Raw genomic sequence first — 21,048 nt, forward strand, 5'->3', positions numbered from 1 at the left:
ATATTCCGGCTATTTTTGAGTAGCCCCTCGTATATCCTTCAAATGTAAGCTGACATGCCTCTGGCTGAAAAGAATTATCATCCATAGCACCATTTAATACCATCTTGTTGGTAATGTTATTTATTCCCATTTGACATGTCGTACGCTAAATATGAAATTTTTCTTTTGTGCCATATGATCCTTGGACAAATAAATCATTGATATTGATTTATATGAAGAGCTACTAGGGCCATAACATGTATGTAAATTTAAGGATTATGCATACAAGGGGTCTATACATAGAAGGTTTTACCTTACATTTCGTAGTGAAATTTTCTCCCATGTAGAAATGGAAATCACCTTCTTCCTCTGTACGGGAGCAGCTTTTATGATCTTATAAACACTCCATGCAGAAAACTTAAATCTTATACATATTAAATATATTTTTTCCAACTTTTGGAGGCATATATGTCTTAATGAGATAATTTTTAGTCTCACAATCTGGATTTCAATTCAACAAATAATATAGGTCTGTACTATTATGTGCGAAGGTCGCGGTAGTCCAGTGGGTAGAGAGTTGGACTGCTGACCGGAGGGTCCCGGGTTCGATTCCCGGGCAAGGCACTCTGGGCACCTGCCGCTCCACCCAAGCTAAAAGTAATTTTTTCGGGTACCAGGTCTTCCTGGGGAACCATAACCGGCACAGGGAAAGGAACTGGCCCCCCTACCCTGATGTGTGAATTTTCACACGCCGTATAGGGCTTAGTACTGGGTGATCTCTACCATCACCTACTAAACCGACCTTCGGGTTGATTACTGTGTTTATGGTTTATTATTATGTGCATACCTAGTATACATAGTTATAGCTCCAATAAAATAAAATATATATTAGTAACTAATAAAGAATGAGGTAACTCACTTGCAGTGCTGCTACAAGACGTGGTCTTTGTATTGCATTGGTGGTGCCATCACCCAGTTGTCCCTCATCATTATCTCCCCAAGTATACACTTCACCTGCATCCGTGCAAGCCACACAGTGAAGGGAACCTTAAAGATAATATCTCAACTTAATACAGGATCCTATATCAGTTTTTCAAATGCCTAGCAATGCAAAATATAGAATTGCTCAAAAAAGTCTCAATGATTAAAAACTCAGCCCTTGGTGTTGTTAAGTTTTCATACTGTGATTGTTTGAGAATGTTTAACAGTGGAGAATTTACTACATTTCTTTAGCATTGCAAAGACATCAACATCATTTCAGTGATTACTTACTGCTGAATGGAAGATTTTTTTTGCTGAGATATGTTAGATGCTAATCTAGTGTATGAAGAAGAGTCAGCTAAATATAAACAGATTGAAATAAATGGCTATCATAACTTATCTCCCAAACTAAGAAAAGTAATAGTAAATTTTCAAGTAAATGTAAATTAAGTTCTCAGGAAGTGAGGAAATGATAGCTTCATTTTGCTGAAAAAATGAATTAGGTTGAATGGATAGCTATGGCCAAAGGGTAGCTTTGACAATAATGACTTGTGGTAAATTAAAAATACTTTGATTAAGTACCTGTACACATGTTCAACCATTAGCTCAAATACCTTCATCTTTTTAGGCTATACACAATATATGTAATATCTTTTTAGTTAAATTTATTTACCTGTTGCAATGGAAATCACCTTCTTGCCCTGCAGTGCAGCAACTTTACGAGGACGCCGCACGTGATCATCTGTGCCATGCCCAAGTCTATGGTAATCACCTTTACCCCTGAATAGCAAATGTATGTCTGATAATCAGTCATCGAAACATTAATGCAAACTCATAACTTATTTTCTTAAATTTCTCTTTTTTTTGGCAAAAAATATAAAAAGATCGTCCTGATAATTCATGACTTTGAATCCTAGGACTCCAGTCCAGCATTGTTTTGGATACATGCAATCTCCATTTCTTGCCAAAATACCATTGTAAAAAGTTGCTGGAGGACTATTTTAGCATAATAATCTATCAGAAATTTTATTCCATACAGTCAACAGAAATTTGACCAGGGTTGTCACATTTGTGGATTTTTAAATAGAATCCTGAAACCCTTTTTATATTAAAAACGATTGCTAAATTGACACCTCAACTCATTCCTTATTACAACAGCAATATGTAGGACTAAAGGAGGGTTTAATTTAACTATACAAGTGAGAAATGTAATGCAATAATCAGTAATTGAAGATAACACAATAGCAAATTACCACTTAGATGAAGATCAGTTTGAGTGAAGGAGGAAGACGGGAATATGCGATACCTAAGAGGTAGTAAGAACATTAATAGAAAGGAATACAGAGCATAGTCAAATGGTATCTTTTGTCTCATTTTTATTCTGAGAAAGATTTTAACAGTTTGAAGTAGATGTATTGAATGCAATTACTGTAGAATATTGAATAAAGTTGAGATGCATTGTTTATAAAGTCAATATTAATCCGAATGCAGAAGCAAAGGTAGCTGAGTGAGACTTTGAATTGGCAATGATAGGCATGGGAGTGAAACAGTCAGATAAGCTGATTCTGTTATCATAAGTACTTCTCTACTTTTATGCCTAGGAAATGATTAAAGAGGTACAGGAAAAAATTGAGGTAGGAATAAGAGTTGCTGAGAAACTTATTTTATTTATTAGATTTGTAAATTATCAATCTATAATTGCAGATAATAAATCCTTAATTAGAGGCTCCAACTTTTCACAAGTTAACACATGTAAAATGTCAGTGTCTTCAGAAATTTTCTGTGACCTTTTTAAATGAGTGATACACAAAAATACATTATTTGTATTAGTTGACGACAAGGGTGTATTCAAACCGTTGTTTCAAACAAGCTGGAGTGCTTTATTACCCGTCTGGTTCTTTTACCAACATGCCTCTATGATATTATGATGAAGCCCTGCTGTGAGTGTACAACCGTGAATGCGTTGCATGAAAGCTTTCTCCTGATGCTACGGATCAGTGATGCAAAAACCAGAACATATATCTGATGTGACGGCTTTCTAAAACATATGAACAAAGGGGGCCACTTGTTTTCAAAATTCTCTACCTCAACTTTTTCCTAATTCTCTCAACAGAAATTCTATTTTTTCTAAATTTTTCTTCCAACTTTTTGAAATCTGATAGGCACATGAAGTAAACCAACCTTCATTACAGTGTGTACTGCTGGTATCACCTACGTTGGTTCAATGAAAATTTGGTTTAACCAGGATTTATCCATGCAAACACACAATGGCCTATACCAAATGGAAAACAGTCTCATAACTGTAAGGAATATTGTCCTCATCATACAGTCGTGATTCAAATATCGTATTCTAGATTTTTTTAAAAATTCAATCAACTACTTTTGCCAAAAGTTTTCAACAAGTTGAAAAATTCTTTACTTTATCCCAATTTTCCAAAGTGGTTGGCTGTCCTGTTAAAGTAAGAATCAGAATTCACTTATGGCAAACCTACAATATACCTAAGCTACATTTTTTTGTTAAAAACAAAAGTGAAGTGAGCATGTACATCACCATAAAAATTGAGAAAATTTATATATGGACTTGATAACCTTGTTTATTGGTGGATAAAATAATATGGATTGTATTTTTATTACTGCTGAAATTGTTATTTTTAATTCAATGAAGTTCATTCCTATTTTCTAATTTTATCCTACCATTGATTTTTTTAAATGATGAAATACGCGAATTTATTCCCATAAATTCTTGAACCTAGCTAAACAGTTAAACTAAGATGGGAAAGCTTTAGTTAGTCAGAAAACCAAGAGATTGTATTCAATGTAGACCTAATGTCAGGACCTATGAGAGATATTTATTTACCATAATGTTCTCTTCTATCATTTACGATGTTGATATTATAGTCTTTTGCTTTAGGGATAATTCAAAGCAAATGATGCTTGTTTCTATTCTGCATGTTTCAACGTCGAACTGGCCATCAGTGAAAATTTGTGAAAACAGCTTAGAAATAAAAAATGCATGGGGAATACACAGGCAATAGAATATACATTAATTTTATCTGATTTTGACCAGCAAGTTCTGCTAAACAAAATCCGCCAAAACATAAATGAGACTGTTTGAATAAACCCTTGATTGTGTTAGTTAACCTTAAGTCATGCTCATTGACGTCAAAATACAGCCTTTGGCTGCCAATAAAATGCTCCCTATTTCTTTCCAGCTTTCGAATTCCACCTGGAACACTTATTTTGGGATAGCCTTTAAGTCTGCGGTGCAATTTTGTTTGATATCTTCAATAGTTTCAAATTGGTGTCCTTTCAAGGTGGAGTTCAACTTAGGAAATAGGAAATAGTCCGCTGGAGCAGGATTTGATGAGAAGGGTGGCTGGAGAAACACTGATATGCAGTTTTGGGCCAAAAAATTGATAGCAATCAATGATGAGTGCACCAGTGGGTTGTTGTGATGTGTGAAGTACCAAGATTTGTTTTTTACATTTGTGGTCTCTTCCACACATGGTGTGTCTTAACCTTCTCATTACCCCTATATAGTGCTGCCCATTCACTGTTAGTGCTTTGGGGACATTTTCATAATGAATTATTCCTTCGAAATCATAGCAAATGATCATCACCACCTTTATGTTTGATCGTGACATCAGAGATTTTTTTTGGGTTGTGGGGAAAATGGACCCTACCTACCACTCCTCCCTTCCTCCAACCTTGCCCAGCTCATAGATTCATTACCAAATGCCTCTTGAATCATTGCATTAGTTTCAGTTGCATTTTTCCGGAGGTTAAAACAAAATGAAATGCACACACTTCATTCTTACTGACACAAGAATTTGTACAGCAGGCATGTGCAAGCTCAGACAAGAATCGCTGTTGTGCACACAAATATCGAGATAGAGCCACAGGCAGGGTGTAGTTTCACTTCTCACAGATGCCACTATAAGGCAACACCTCACTGATTGTGATCCATCGAGCAGGTTGTGCATAAAAAGACTAGTCTCATCTTTTTTTGAACAGACCTTGTACAAGCAAATATTTAATTCACGTGGTCAAAACATATACATATGAAAACCCATCTCTAATATTAGCTTCAAATGATAAATCCAAACTTTTGAACGCTGAGTTCAGCATAGTTTTAGTCCAGTATTACCTTTGTCATTAGTTGTGTATTAACTAGAGAAACAAAGGCTAAGGACATCATCAGGATTAAAACATGTAAGTCCTTTTTTCAGGGCAACAAATGTGAAATTATGAAACATTATTCACTTACCATGTATAAACACTACCAGAGCGTGTGAGAGCTACAGAGAATTGAGAACCACATTCTACTTTGATAACTCCAAGTCCAGCAAGAGATTCTATTTTCATTGGTATCTATAATGATAAAAATGAAACAAAATGAAGAAATTATAACACATCCTTTTCTTATTCTACTAAACTTGTCATATTTTACATTATTTGCTACATCTAATGTAATTTCTTCTTTACCATAGTACCCTGTCTAACTGATATTGCTTATTAAAAATTATTGAATTTACATAAACATAATAAAATTTGGATATTTCCTTTTATCTTTATATGCACCTCCTCGAGCTGAATTGATAACATCTCAGATATGGGCTTTTCTTTCATTGTCAGGTTTTTGTTTAAATATAGAGATGAAAGAATGTAAATGGTGGAATAATGATTTCTCTTCAATGATACACTTGTCATATGACTTGCAGCAATCACAGTGAAGATTTAAATTACCAACTTTGGATATAATGGATTATACACAAAACACTTCTATTTGATTGGTTATCATTTCCTTCAAGTAAAATCACATACTTGCAGAGAGATACATAGATTCTTCAACCTTGCAAAATTACTCCATTTTTGCTCAAAACCCAAATTAATAGGAGATGCTGATACAAGGAAAGCATATTATATTTGTAACATTATCACTGGTAGCAAGACTGAGAGAGTCATACAAGTTGCTGTCATGAAACAAATTACACAGTTCATGTCAGTGCATCAAATGAAAAAAGATTTAAAAATTACTAAAAGAGCCAGGGTACGTAGGAAAATTACCACCTATGAGCAATCAATCAACAGAAATTGTAATCAGATTATCAAATAAGTGCACCTACAATTATTTTACATCGTTATAATACAGATGGATGCTAACTTAGACATTAATAATACAAACAATCAAGAGGATGAATTATCATAATATTTGACAAATGAATTGTGGCTACCTAGATTATGAATTCAATGTCAGCTAGCAACACTTGAGATTAAAAGTCAAACAACTGATAAAATGCAAACATTTAACCAATTCAATAACAAAACTGATCTATTTGCTGAAATCTTTCCAAAACAACTGTATATTCTTCATTAGAAATAATTTTCATGATATAGTACCACAACAAGCTAAATACAAAATTAAGTTCAAGACATGCATGTCAATCATGACAATGTTGACCATTGAGAGAAGAAAAGATAAGCCAACTGGGTTTATGCCCTCTAATTATGTTTCTAAAATATAACCTGGCACAATTGATATTATTAGTTTTATCTGTACGCATAATATCAAATTTCCATTATCAAAGTTATTACATGCTTGTAGATAAGAATAAAAAGTATTCTCAAGTACAATGGCTATGGTAAAAAAATATTCTATACATACTCTCATTTGCATTAAGCCTATTGTAATAAAACCTATAGCTTAGTTTTTAGAGCTTTTCCTCCGACTTGTATTCAGAGATAACTTTCATTGGTGATAGAGGAGGGAAATTTAACTCAAAATAGATAATAAAGCTCACCAGTGGACATTTCATTCAATCACATTGTGGAAAGACATTAAATTTAAGAGTCTGTCCAATGTAATACAAACATAAAAGAGACCTAGAAAAGAATTAAACTCACCTTACATCCATCAGAGCCACCTCGACCTAGTTTTCCATAGTCACCATCTCCCCAAGACCAAACATTGTCATCATCAGTGATACAAAGAGTCTGTGCATCACCACTTCCACAAGCGATGTCCACAACATGGTATCCAAGAAGTGCTTCCACCTTAAATATCACCAAAATAAATGGGAGTAAATGATGTGAAGCTGATAATTTTTGTTATTGATTATTAATTCTATAATATATAAATGAGCATAGTTTTTCTCAGTCATTTAAAATAAATTTTGACTTATGAATGGAATTTTTAGGCAGGGATGAAGGAGCTTCAACAATTGCTTCAAGCATTGAAGAAATCTCTAGAGTCACATGAAGTATTTATGCAAACACATTCTGGTCACAAAACAGGCAGAATAAATACTTGCGAGTGACTCTTAATTGACTAATATTGGACCAGGTCTTCAGATGTCCATTTACAAAGCGCTTCCTTTCCTTTGGCTATTTTTGAGACTTATATTTGTGGCACATGAGTTGCATTAAATTTTCTCTCCTGTTCATAACCTGTCCATAGAATCTTGTGATGAATTGTTTTCTGGATCCATTTAAACACCTCATTTATCTCCAAATCTCCCTACCCACCATTTAGCCACTGATTGGGATGCGACATCAAACACCAGGGTGGTTGCCAGGGCCAAAATGAAGGGATATAGCACTCAAGGCTAGACTGCCCATGTCAGCATGTGTATGGATACATGATCCCTCTACAGAACCATTAGACTTTGATCTCCCTCTGGGGGCTCCCATCATGCCAAGCCTTCACCACCAGAACAAAAATGCAAGACATAAAGTAAAATGACCAGGCTTTTTTAATTTCCTCCTATGGTACTGTGAGAGTAAAATGTTTTTCCTCACCTTGAGAGGTAGCAAGATATTCATGTTTATCAGAATGAAAATTGAATCAAAGGGATGAAGATACAAAAAGATTAAGGAAATTCAGATGAAAACTCAGGAGATTAATGCATAATGTCTATAAAATACGTGATTGCACAGATGTTTCCAGTGGGAAAGGTGCTGGACTAATTACATTGTCACCATGGAAGATCCATTTAAATGCATAAAGTGATTAAGAATCACTTGAAGTACTTAATTTAATAAAAAACATTATGAATGATTATAAAAAATCTACTCTCTACCACCAAATTTTTAAAAGTATATCTATCATTATAAATTTTGCTTTAAAGAAGTTTTAAGAGACAATCAAATTAAAAATAATAGATCACATACCAATTTAGGGCGAGGTTGGTCTTCACTGTCTCCATGGCCCAGGCGGCCATAACGACCCTTGCCCCAGGTATAGGCCTCACCAGAGGATGTTAGGGCAGCACTATGAGCTCCTCCACATGCAATTTCTACAATCTCCTTTCCTCTTAGAGCTTCTATTACACGTGGCCTGTCACATGGACTGTGAACACACAACATATCAGTCAAGAGTGAGTTAGATCCTTTTACAATAACAAAGTATTTAAGAAATATGATCAAAAGACATCCAAATAAATATTTATTAGTATTTTAAGCATATTTTTATGAATATGAGAAATTTCAACTTTTTGAACAAGCATAAACAATATTTTGCTCTGAAGGACTTCAAAGCTGAAAAAAGTGATATTCATTTTGTGGTCTGTGGCAAAAGTTAATTATAGTCAGAAGTAATAAATTACTAAGAATAGATTTGAATACGTGATGGGCATTCATTAGCAAATTTCTTGCCAAATAAAATTTGTAATTCAAACTTGTCTGTTAATTATTCTAAACTCCATAGAATGACAGGAGAAGCTATGGGCATCACAATTTGCTCTTGATGTATCCTCTCACTACAATAATTAAATCACAAGCATAATATTTTGGGCAATTGACCATTAACGTAAATTTACACATTATAAAAATTAATGTAACATTTTTATGTTGACAAAACTAACAAACTGGAAATGTAGCATTGAAAGTGTCAGGCCAATCATTATATGGAACTGATCATAACAAACCTGACCAGACAATGGTGATATAAACAAGCACATTACTAAAGTCGCCTATTCATCCAGTCTACTTCTCTCACCTGCAAAGTGCTTATTAATTGAGTCCAATTTTCTATCTTTTCTGCAAGCAAAAACAAATGTATGATTCTATATTCCTCACCTACTACTGCTTAACTCTTTTTTGGGATGGGGACTAATGCTGATTAACCAAATGCAAATCCTCATACTGGGTTCATACTGAGCAAAGCCTCAATGAGTTCATTTAGATTCTTCCTTTTAAGTTTTCCTTGAGTAGTTCTGAGGAAATATTATCTATCCCAAAACCCCACTTATTTTATTTCCTTCAGTGCCTTTCTTAACTTGCAATCAAGTAGTACTCGACAAATGGTATCCTCATTGACATCATATTCCCTCTGTCAAAACTTCCTGGTCCATTATCTTTGAGATATTGCTTTTCGTTCCTCTTTTCAATTTCCTGATCTTATCTTATCTCAATCATCAATTAATCAGCTCTGATAGATTGCAATGATTTGTTTCCTTGTTTCTGATGATGCTTTCACCTTTTGAAACACCCATTTCAATCTGTCTCCATAATATCTTCTAATCTTTACACTGCCCTTTCTATTATGCTTCTTTCACCCAATTAGTTTGACATAGGAAATTATAAACAGCAGTTATTTCAATTGCTATGGCTAATAGTTCTCCTATGATGCATGTGTAACATGAAAAACAATCGTGCTTCTTTCACAAGAATATATTTTTAAAACATGCAAATCTCTTTCCTTCTCTATCAACAAAACAATCCTTATTTCTATCCTCATTACTATTACAACAAAAAAGAGAAGCATAAACAAAGGAGGAGTAAAAATCAAATTATAAGAATGAATATTTTTTTTCGGTCATAACTTTATCTAGGCTACATAAAGTTTCACGCCTAAGTTTATAATTTAGCTCTCTCTTCTTTCTTCTTCCTACTTGTGCTAACATGCTATTTGACAATTTTCAGAATAATTAAAACATTTTCTTTTCATAAAACTTCATGATCATATCTATTACTTCATGAAATCTAAAATTAAAAACTGAATGTATTTTTTGTGACGGTTGTCAACTGATCTGCTCATTATGTATCAGTTTTAGAAATGCCAGAATTAGGATAAATAGAAATTCCAGAATTAGGATAAAGAAATTTGAAATTGCTTTCCCAAAAATTTACAAAACTTTATAAGCTTCATGTTTCATAACTATTAATCTTAATTTCAATGTAAAATTTAGTTTCAAAATTGACCATAAGATAAAGGTATTTTATAGTGTTATGATGTTTTTTAAAAAGATGGGTTCATGAAAGATATCATTCAAGGGTAAACAATAGTATTTAATATTAAACTGCTTTAACATGATATGATTAAAAGCCAAAATAAAGAGAAAAACCTCATTGCTTCAATACTACTACTAATATGTGTTATCATATATTTCGAAGCAACGAGTAGACCCTAGTCACAAGTACGGGAGCATGGATAAATCTAAATTACCACTTGGTTGCAGGAACAGAACTAGGCTTCACTTCAAATTTCATCTACAATGAAATTTGAAGTGAAGCCATAAGTCATGTGCACCTTAGCTGTTCATAACTGTCTACTGCTTTAAAAAAACTGTTTCCAAACCTTTTATTTCCATGCCCTAATTTCCAGTCATCTGCTTCACCCCATGAATAAACTTCTCCTTCAGAAGATAATGCTAAGCAATGCTTGCCACCAGAATTTACAGCCACCTATGGATAAAATGTTTAAGCATAAAAAACTGTTCCATAATATAATAATCTAATGAGTGTTAAACATCTTAAAAAACTTCACTTAGTCATTATGATCAATACCTTCTTAATAAAAACATGCTGAATTGATTCCAGTAAGGTGGGAGTTGAAACAGAGTCCATTCCACCAATTCCCAACCGCCCACCAGCTCCATAGCCTTCAAATTAGCAAAAAATATATTTTATTATGCCTGTATTTAAACTATATATATTTGAAAATTCATTTCATAATTATCAATTCTTTTATTGACTTATTGATGGGTTTCGATGCCAAAAAGCTCCTGCAACATTTTATACTCTACTCTTCTTCTTTCTCATAATTTTTTCTACTTGATACAATGTGAAAATATCCAAACCCAGGAGAGCTTTATTTAGGGTGTAGATGATTGCTTCAGCTTGGATTATAATTAACTATTTTATACTCACCTGTAGCATACACCTTTCCATCTGCAGTAACTGCCAAAAGGATTTGTTCTCCACCAACAATTCTTACTGGACGAAGAGCTGACAGTGCATGACATGCAGCTGGGAGCTTCACCTTAGCTCCTTCAACTCCTCCAAGCTGACCTCTGTGGTTGTGTCCCCAGCCATATATAGTACCACTGCCACCCCAAGATAAAGTCCAGTCTTCTGGCCGCCTTTTAAGAGAGGATTAAAATTAACAAGTGAAAGAAAATATGTAGGACACTGTCTAACCCTTAACTATGAGGAATTTCTCCCTATTGCAAGGAATGGTAAAAAAAACTCTTCAAGTCCACAATTCAAAATTTATTTAGTCAAAACCACTTGATAATCCTGTGGGTGTGACAGCAAAATCATGGTTGCGTGTCAAAAAATTGTGAATTGTGGAATTTCAGAGTTTTTTACCATTTCTTTCACAGAAAAGATGCTAAGTTTCATTTGAATTATTAAAGGCTAACTAAAACATTCATAGTGGACATCCTTCACAATAATAAATTAACACCACTAACGTTTTCTTTGAAAGTATAGACAGGTGGACCTCTTCTAATCAGGGATGACATTATTGACAGTTGTTATTAACTCATCAAATACATCATTTTCTCATTCTTTTTTTTTGTGGTACATAATAATGAGTAATCAATATTAGGAATAATTAATTTTGTATGCATCTCTGCCAAACATTTTCAAGTTTCCTAACATATGATTAATCAGTTCTATCATCTAGCACCATATTCTCACGTAAAGGAATTTCATTTGCTCACACAGGCATTTCACCAGCATAAAGAGAAGACAGCATTCAGCATCCAAAGGCTCTTTCATAAAAAGTTTAAAGGCACGTAAAATGAAGGGAAAAATGCATTAAAATAATTGTGTTTAATATTTTATTATAATATTTTGCTAAAATGTAAGTTCAGTAATGACTATGAATTTTTCTCATTTATGAACGTGTTGGTTGAAACAAGGGCCGTCACAAATTTTGTGATACTATTTTTGCAACCATGTTCAAAAAAATTGTTTCCTATCCTTGTAAATTAAGAACTTTGTAAGAACTTGGTGAGAAGCCTTGACTATTATAACCTTATTTGACTTTACGAAGTCAAATAAGGTTATAATAATTTTCCCAAATTCCATACACCAAGCAAATTCCCTTTTTAACTTTTATAATGACCTAAACCAGGGAAAAAAAAGGGTAATAATGGTGAAAAAGAGAACATGGCACTGAAAGAAACGCAGAGACAAAAATGATGTGTACAATAGAATCCCCATGAATGTTTTAAGTATTAGGTCATGATATGGAAGGCACATTAGAACGCAAGCCTTTAGGTTCAATTACAAAATAAATTTCAAATAATTCATCACTAAGCCAGAAAGGAATGGTGTGATGGCATCACATAAATCCTTAATATGAACCTGTATAGATAACATGGAATATGCATGGCAATTGCAGACAAAGGTGACAGTAATTTACTGGTAAGTGATATTATTTGCATCAAAATAGATCAAGATTAAGGGGAAGAAGATGGCAAGAATAAGACGTGGGGACAGCGAAAGTAAAGATGAGCAAGAAAGTATGCCCTAGAGTCAACCTCATTATTGTGATTCCACATACAGAAAATATTTGCCATTTCAATTCGGCTAAATTCAAAATATCGTTCAATTTGAAACTAAGAGAAGCCCTCAACAAAAAGCAAAGGCCTTTGCATACTTTTTTGTACGCAGAAATGGAAATGTGGCTATTATGAAATTTGGAGTCATGATCTGGTCTCTTCACTTGATAAAATTTGATTTTTGAAAAATTTCCAAAACATCTTATACCAATGAATGTTTTCACATTATTATTATAGCAAAGTTTGTTGTGTGCATTTTTAAGGCATCACATTTCTGCTTTAATCTATGGCAAAAAAAAACTCAATAGTCCAAAAAACACACACAACTTCCTTCAGGTCCATATCATCTATTTCAAAGTTAAGAGCAGTCCCTAAACTGGACTTCATATGGAGTTATGCATTCATTTATAATCTACCCACCATAGGGTACTCTTCAATTAGTTATTAATTCTTTCAAGCTGAAATTGGTCAGTAGTCAGTTTTAAAGACAAAAATGAAGCCGGTTAATCACCTATTAAGCCACAAAAGAAGTTGCTCATCGTGTTCTTGGCGGAAAATGGAATGATTTTCATGGTCCAAGGTTAAGGTTTCACCTTCCGGTAACATTTCTGCAATTTTCTGCTGCACCTGTGTGGGTTAAAAATGTTTTTAAAGTTGACACATGGAACCAATTAATATTTTACATGATTGACAAAATGATCAATGCCTATACATCACAATAAGGGTTCATGGAATTCTGGGAAAAATTTGTCAAGTTAATACCATGATATATGAAATATAAAATGATCAAATACCTCAAGGCAAAAACTGATTGGAAGCGGTGTTCTGTTCACAAGTGCAGATGCAACACGTGCAGCCATACAGTAGCGTCTAAACCATGCCCACTTGTGATTCTCAGAGCAGCAAGGCAGTGAATCTAGTCCCAAGTCACAGCCAAGGGCCACGAGTGCCTAAATCATTGAGACAAACATTTGGAGTAAAACATAATTACTAGAAACAATTTCAATGGATTAAATTCAGTCAGAGGAAACACAAAGACAGAAAATCAAAAGATTATACTACTTTACACACACACATTCATGTCCTCTTTTACTAAAGGGTGGCCAAAAGTTAAATTTTTATTATCCAGTTGCTGTCCATGTTGACAACACCCAAATTTCATCTCACTGCACAATACTCAATCTCTTGTTACATAGGTAGAGTTGCACTTGGTCTTGGCTTCCTTCTTCTAACATGTAGCAATTAGTTAACCCAATTATGTCAAAATTATTTTTTGAATAAAAATTATTTTTTTCAACTTATTACTCCTTAAGGTAACTATTTCAACATAAAAAACATTGAAAAAAATATTTGTTGAATTATTACAACAGAAGATATTTGCATTACAACTTAAGATTCTCGTGAGCAGTATTGACTTTCAGTAAGCCAATAGAATAAATAATAGGATGAAGCTTTCTGAGGCATTTAGTTAGTTCAATTTTTGATGCAGTCCAATCAACTGTGAATTATTTGAAAAATAAGGTACCAACCATACTGTCTAATTTTCATAATAATGTATACCTACTTTCTTATTGCTTTCTCCTCACAGTCATTCATAATTCCATATATTTCTCATTCCTTATTCCCAGAGTTTCACTAGTATCTCTTCCTTTACCTAACATTGTATTCCAATTCCCCTTTACTATTCAATTTTTTCTTGCAGGAATAACCGGAACAATGTCACTCACTTGCCCTGTCTTTACTACACTTCTTCGTAACTTATAGTTCAATACTATTGCCATCCCTTGTTGATCTTTTCCCCTCTGCTGTATATTGCTCTACAAAAATTGCTTGAGTAATCCCTATTATCCTCTCATTCTCGTAAAGCCTTAAAATATATTTTCTATATTCTTTCCCTCCATCACCTGCTATACATTTCCTAGTATTCCTGCCCTTGACATTGCCTAAATAATTCAGGTCCCTATTACAAGGTTTGGCAACATAACTTCCTTTTTGGAAATAATTTTGCATTTGAAAAGAGGAAGTTATGTTGCTGCACCCTGTATAACTGGTTTGGTCCCTTTCCTGTCTTCTGGGCCACTGCTGTTAATTTTTCATTGCAAGTATTTCCTGAGATGACTTTGGAAGCCTTGCTTCACTTGCCACCAGCCATGACAAATAGCCAAATGGGTTGAATCCCATTGTTGTCAGGAGTCAAATCTCAAACCCAACTCTCTGTCCATCATTATTATATGGGATAAATAATTGAGGTGGTTTTCTGTTGCTTCCTCAACAGTGTTTTTAATTTGACATCATCACTCAAATGACCATCCCACTGGGATTGGATGCCCTGGCAGTCATCTAACTGAGGAACTGACGCTGCCTGAACTACCTTTCATCTGGCTCTCACCCTTCAACCTATCTGGCATGGGTAACCTACTAGTGGTAGTTATTATTACTCCCACAAGCATAGCTCCAGGAGGTTTTAGACTATACAAGCCCTTCCACCACATCAAGGTTGTAGAGCATTGTAAAGGCAAGAGTACATGGTAAAGATATTAAATAATTCTTACTTTGAAGAAGGCACTATGCATAAGGTGTTTTCCACCACGGACAATAGGATCTTCATACTCATACTGGCGTAGAAGTGCTTCCGGAAGGCCTTTCAAAAGGATGGATAATGCAGATGTCCCAGTAGGCGCAACGCCACTGTGGATTGGTAGAGAGGTTGGTGGTATTGCTGCTGTACCCAGAGGAAAAGGACGAAGATGTTGATCTTGGAAACTGGAGGATATCTGTGACATATTTTGTGAAGAATTCAAGCCTTTTGCAAGGGTGCCTGTTGGGGAAGATAGTAGAGATGGCATGTCCACAGCCTTTCCTAATCCAGACAGCAGCAGTCGACGTAATCGTTGTAGGGACCACATTCGCTGAGGAGCAGCTGAAAGAAATCAGGGAAAAATATACAATCATTTCAATGAGTTGGATAAAATTTTTCAAAGAATTATTGATTTTCGGAAAATTTTAGAACAAATCTCCTTGACATTCTAGTTCTGTACAATAGAAAAGGTGTAATGCATTTATTAGAACAGGAAGTTTAGAAAAATTTAGTTTGAGCAAAAGTATTGTTAAAAATAAAATGGGCATTATAAATAACTGATAATTCATTCTTTTAAATAGCCTTCTAAAATTTTACCCTTAGCTTATAGCTAGAAACTAAAATAAATTACATGCATTTCATGTAAAGCATCAGTGTGCAGTTAAATGAAATATCAAGCACTATGGGCATACAGTAAAATCTTGATCAAATGTGTGTGTCATTTAACAAGAATCTCTGTATGATGAGTGCCCAAGGCACATTTTATTAGTCTATGATTTACCTTTAAAAGAAATCAAAAAAGTGAGGATTACATATTGATTATATTTGCATTTCCAACAACAGCGGTTTCTCGATATAATGAGAGATTCAACATCTGCATAAAAATGTACATGGTAAAACTGAGTGGAAAAATTGCATTTTATGGCCACACAATTTCTACTATCTCAGCCAGTCCATCATAATTTCTGGGAGTACATGCTTTTCATGACTGATTTGTTTTTTGGGTGACTTCATTTCAATCAAGCCACAATGCTATAATTGCTAAAAAAAACACAGCTGGATTTAAGTTATGGCAATCACAGAATCTGCCTTTTTTGATTGATTTTGTCAGCAGAGATAAAACAGTCAGCGAGATGAAGTGTTTCAGCCAGATATACAATTACATAAGCTGTTTCAGTAGCATGTGTAAGCCTTTGATTAAGGAAAAATTCATGTAAAATGGTACGAGAGAAAAATAATGTGACTCACCCAAAGATCCTAACTGGGCACAGGCTGCAAGTGCTGCAGCAAGGCGTGACACAATGCCACGGTCATAAAGTGAGGCTGGAGATGATGCTGAGGCAGGTGAGGAGGGGGAAGAGTGAGCGAGGAGACGTGCGGGGAGCCCAAGGCCCCAGCCACATCCCCGGCCACCAGCATCAAGGAGAGCCATGGCCAAATCCACTGATGGTCTCCAGAGGAGGGAGCGATCCGAACGCAACATATCCTGACATGAGTATCTATTTCGCTGAGTTTCTGCATCCATGTAGACAACTGGGTACACAGTGAAGCGCCATCCCCACCCATTTACAGAGCCGTCACTGGTGAATTTCCATCGCAGTTCATTGCCTAGGTTATAAGGTGTACAGAGATTTAACAACAGTACTAAAAAGGACTCTTTGTATTTGGAGAAAAAGTATCTGTAATGAAGCAAATGGTATATTTTCCAGGAAATTGAGACAACAGAAAACATAATGAATTCTGCAGTTTTTGTACAGTCAGATTTGGACTCAGGATAAAATGCTATCAATTTCAGCACAGAAAATTACTTTTTATGGTGAGAAATCAATGCCCTTATTAAATGATAATGAAATTTAACCATCAGAGAATACAAGCATCATACCAACACAATGGATAGTTGATAATTATCTTGATAAAAACTTTCTAAATTACAGTGGAACATCATAATACAGGAGCACAATCCTGTATGAGCACAATCCATTCTGTGAGCTTTCTCGTAAAGTGAAACACTTGTTTATTGAAACAACTTTTTGAGTATAAATTAATGCAAAATAGGTTTAGCCATTCCATAATGAAAAAAATTAATTGCGTACAAGGTTTATTTAAAGAAAATTATGTATACATTGTTTTGGATAATGTTCACTTCTTCTTCTATTGTGGAATGAAGCAACTAAGAATGCAAAATTGATTTGTAAAAGTAAAAAAATATCGAAATAAATTGTTAATTATTTATGATACTTACCTGATTCTTTTTTACTGGGAAGCTATCTAGAGACTATTTCGCTGATGCTTAAAAATATGGTAAAAATGCAACTCAGAATGATTGTTAAATAAATTTATGATTCGCATTGCCACTGCCTTATTTGGGTGATGCCTCATATGCATGGAACAATGCAAAGGTTTCCTGTAACTTCCAAATCTCATTCAGCCTGCTGTTTGTCACTTCTTAAGGGCTAGAAGAGACCCGCCTTGTCACAGTTAAAAACATGTTGTGGCAGGTAACCCTCAGAATCTATGAGCTTTTTGAAGTCGCCAATGAAGTTCTCTTCTGCCTTAAGACTCAGAGCTAGCTGCTTCACCATTAAAGGTTGTTTTTGGGACCAAAATTTTTGATTGTTATGCGAATAACTACCTGTGTGAGATGCTCTTTAAGTGAGGTTCCACTGTATTACATTATCTATATTATTAACAGATTATTATATTATCTAGATTAAAATTTTATAAATTTTTATTACTTTTTCTAGATGGAAATTTTAAAATTATCCAAAAAATATGATGATATCTATTTATTTTAAATATGTGAATGGTGAATTTAAATAAGTCAGAAAAACACCTTTTTAATTTTTATATTGACTGAATGGAATATATTTTACCTGAAATGTAAAGATTTGCGGACCAATCACTCCATTCCCTTCCTGAACGAATGGCTAATGTTCGGCCAGCACCATCCATTATAACAAGAGGATCATGGCGTCTTTCTGTAGAACACTGACGATCAAATTCAACACGAAGTGCTTCCACTCCTGGAATATTTTCAGATTTCAATCAAGAATAGCTTAATAAAAGAAAATGAGTAGAGTAAACTGAATGGCATATTTTCACATAATTTATTTTTCAATAAAAGTCAAACTGCTTGAACGTATCCAACACTTTCTTTATATATTATTTCCATTGAATGAGTTTTTAATTAACATAATTTAAATGCCTTATAAATGAACACAGGAAATTATTACTCAATTATTTATTTGCCATCAATTGATTAATTAACCTAGGAAATCTTGGAAGAGACTAGTAAACAATTCTATTGTTGACAACATAGAACAAGATACAACCTTTTTTTTAGCATTTTATTTCTCATTATAGACAATCAAAGTAATAACTATTTAAAATATGAATTATGTAAGTTCAGAAGAATTAATTCAAACTTCAGCAAATTATTGTTGCAAAGAAAGCAAAACTGTTTATATTAATTTTTTTAGTAAAATGAGAATGTCACACTAATATTATAAATATGAATTAAGTGCCAACATTTCCAAAGCAGAGAAACCTTCACTCTCCTTTTGGGCGGCATAGCTAGGTGAAGGACCTTTCCTTATTCCATCACACCTGCTGAACACAAACCCAGATATCAGAAAGTTGCTGAAAAAAGTGTATTGACACTCAACAGACTTTGTACTTTGCAGAATTCTGAAGCATTGTAGCAATATCTAAAATACATTATTTTTCCAAAACTTTTCATGATACATTTTATACAAACCATGTATTGTAATTTGTATCATTAGAGCTGACGCCTGCAAAAATTTCTACAGTCAATGGGCATAATGCTGAATTCCACTCTATATCAAATTATGAAGTACAATGAATGAGTGATTTTTGTATGTTACTCATAAGACTTTCACCAACCTGGAATGTGGACATGGCCAAATAGGAATGCATCATCAGTGTATGGATGGCTGCTTTCCTGGACAACAGGTCTTGGGACCAATAATGATCTTGAACCTCCATCTGCAGATACAGGAGTGGAAAGACCTCCTCCTCGGATTACTGAAAGCACTTTGTTTTCACCTTCACCTGAAGCTACATCCTCCAGTTCTGTTATGCACATTTCTAACAACATTTCTCCAATCCCTGGATGAACCTTGGCCAAAACAACAAGTACTCTTGATATTATTTCAGCTGCTGCTTCCCCTTCACCAAGTCGAACTGAGCCACTGACAGGGAAATTGGATCCCATGCGAGCTCCAACAGCAAGTTTCAAGAGGTCAACAAGGGAGCGGGCATCATCACGGTTCAAGATTTTAACCAAATCATCCAGGCTGCCTTGACCTTTATGTGCTCCTTGATCTGGAGGAATCAATATTTTATTGCTCTTAAGATCATCCCTCATTTCTGGCATTGCTTCAACACCAACAGCTTGAACCTAAAAAAAAGGACAATTCCATAATTATATTCGAGCTACAGTATGCCAACATTAATTAATCAAGTTAAACAGAAATATAATGGGTAAAATTATTCCAATAATTACAGTAAAAATAAAAAAAATAAATGCCTCTCTTGACTCAGGATTACTCATCATTCAGCATTATTAAGGGAACCCTTGTTACTTTTGTTTTGACCAGAGGGAATTCAACCCAAAATAATTTTCTGCTACAAGAAGATTATAAAAATGATACTGCAAATGTAAATAAATGATGAAAGGAGACATTTAATTATATTTACTTAACTGGACGACAACATACTACCTTGATCAAAATGTTCCCGGAATAACCACCGTGTGGCGCTCCCATCGTTCCGATTTGAGTTCTGTTTTTTTGTTAAATTGGTACATCTGTTGTTGATATTCCCTTTAAATCTTAGTGTCATAACTTGACATTTGCAAAAGTTACGTAGCCAAGAGTACATCTATCTCTGTGTGTGTTGGCGATTTTTTACAATTGCAGAAATGGATTTAAATTTGCAACAACGAACTTGTATTAAATTTTGCGTAAAAAACGGATTTAGTGGCGCACGGACGTTGGAAATGTTGGAAAAGTGTTTCGGCAACGATTCTCTAAAAAAAACGGTCGTTTACCAGTGGCACGAGCGGTTCAGAAGTGGTCGTGAGTCAATCGAAGATGATGAACGCAGTGGCAGACCATCGACATCGAAAGTCGGTGAAAAAATTGATAAAGTAAAAGAAATGTTGGTCAATAACCGCAAATTAACCATCAGAGAAATAGCGGAGGACTTGAACATTGCCTATGGATCCGCCCAAGACATTGTGGTTAATGATTTGGGTTTCCGTCGTGTAGCAGCAAAGTTGGTGCCAAAAGACCTCAATTTCATGCAAAAAAGAGACCGTGTTGACGTCGCAAAAGACATGATTTGCGAGGCTGAATCCGATCCCACATTCATCAAAAGGATCATTACTGGAGACGAGACGTGGGTTTATGAGTACGACACGCAATCCAGACATCAGGCAAGTGAATGGCGTTCACCAAATGAGCCGAGACCAAAAAAACCAGTCAAAAAAGAAGGCAATGCTGACGGTTTTCATGGATTACAACGGTGTAGTGCATCATGAATTTTTGCCAGAAGGCCAGACAGTAAACAAAGAGTATTATTTGGGCGTTATGAGACGTTTGCGTGAAGCAATTCGCCGAAAGAGACCAGAAATGTGGGCAGAAAACTCGTGGATTTTGCACCATGATAACGCACCGTCGCACAGTGCTATCATTA

General features: G+C 34.7%; 1 protein-coding gene across 1 annotated transcript in view; it reads right to left on the bottom strand.

The window, feature by feature from the left end:
* The window catches only part of HERC2 (E3 ubiquitin-protein ligase HERC2), a 137,865-nt gene that overhangs the window by 18,917 nt on the left and 97,900 nt on the right, over positions 1-21,048 (bottom strand). Inside the window, exons 58-71 of the mRNA XM_071592171.1 lie at positions 19,234-19,750; positions 18,204-18,353; positions 16,579-16,938; positions 15,305-15,672; positions 13,547-13,702; positions 13,264-13,379; positions 11,110-11,321; positions 10,747-10,841; positions 10,538-10,644; positions 8,131-8,308; positions 6,865-7,014; positions 5,228-5,331; positions 1,634-1,740; positions 899-1,026 (exon numbers count right to left, since the gene is read on the bottom strand). Of these exons, the coding sequence (XP_071448272.1) occupies positions 899-1,026; positions 1,634-1,740; positions 5,228-5,331; positions 6,865-7,014; positions 8,131-8,308; positions 10,538-10,644; positions 10,747-10,841; positions 11,110-11,321; positions 13,264-13,379; positions 13,547-13,702; positions 15,305-15,672; positions 16,579-16,938; positions 18,204-18,353; positions 19,234-19,750 (2,748 nt within the window). The remainder of the gene's footprint in view (positions 1-898; positions 1,027-1,633; positions 1,741-5,227; positions 5,332-6,864; positions 7,015-8,130; positions 8,309-10,537; positions 10,645-10,746; positions 10,842-11,109; positions 11,322-13,263; positions 13,380-13,546; positions 13,703-15,304; positions 15,673-16,578; positions 16,939-18,203; positions 18,354-19,233; positions 19,751-21,048) is intronic.

This window comes from Hetaerina americana, unplaced genomic scaffold (assembly GCF_022747635.1).
Source record: "Hetaerina americana unplaced genomic scaffold, ioHetAmer1.1.p SCAF_5, whole genome shotgun sequence".
Taxonomy (NCBI): domain Eukaryota; kingdom Metazoa; phylum Arthropoda; class Insecta; order Odonata; family Calopterygidae; genus Hetaerina; species Hetaerina americana.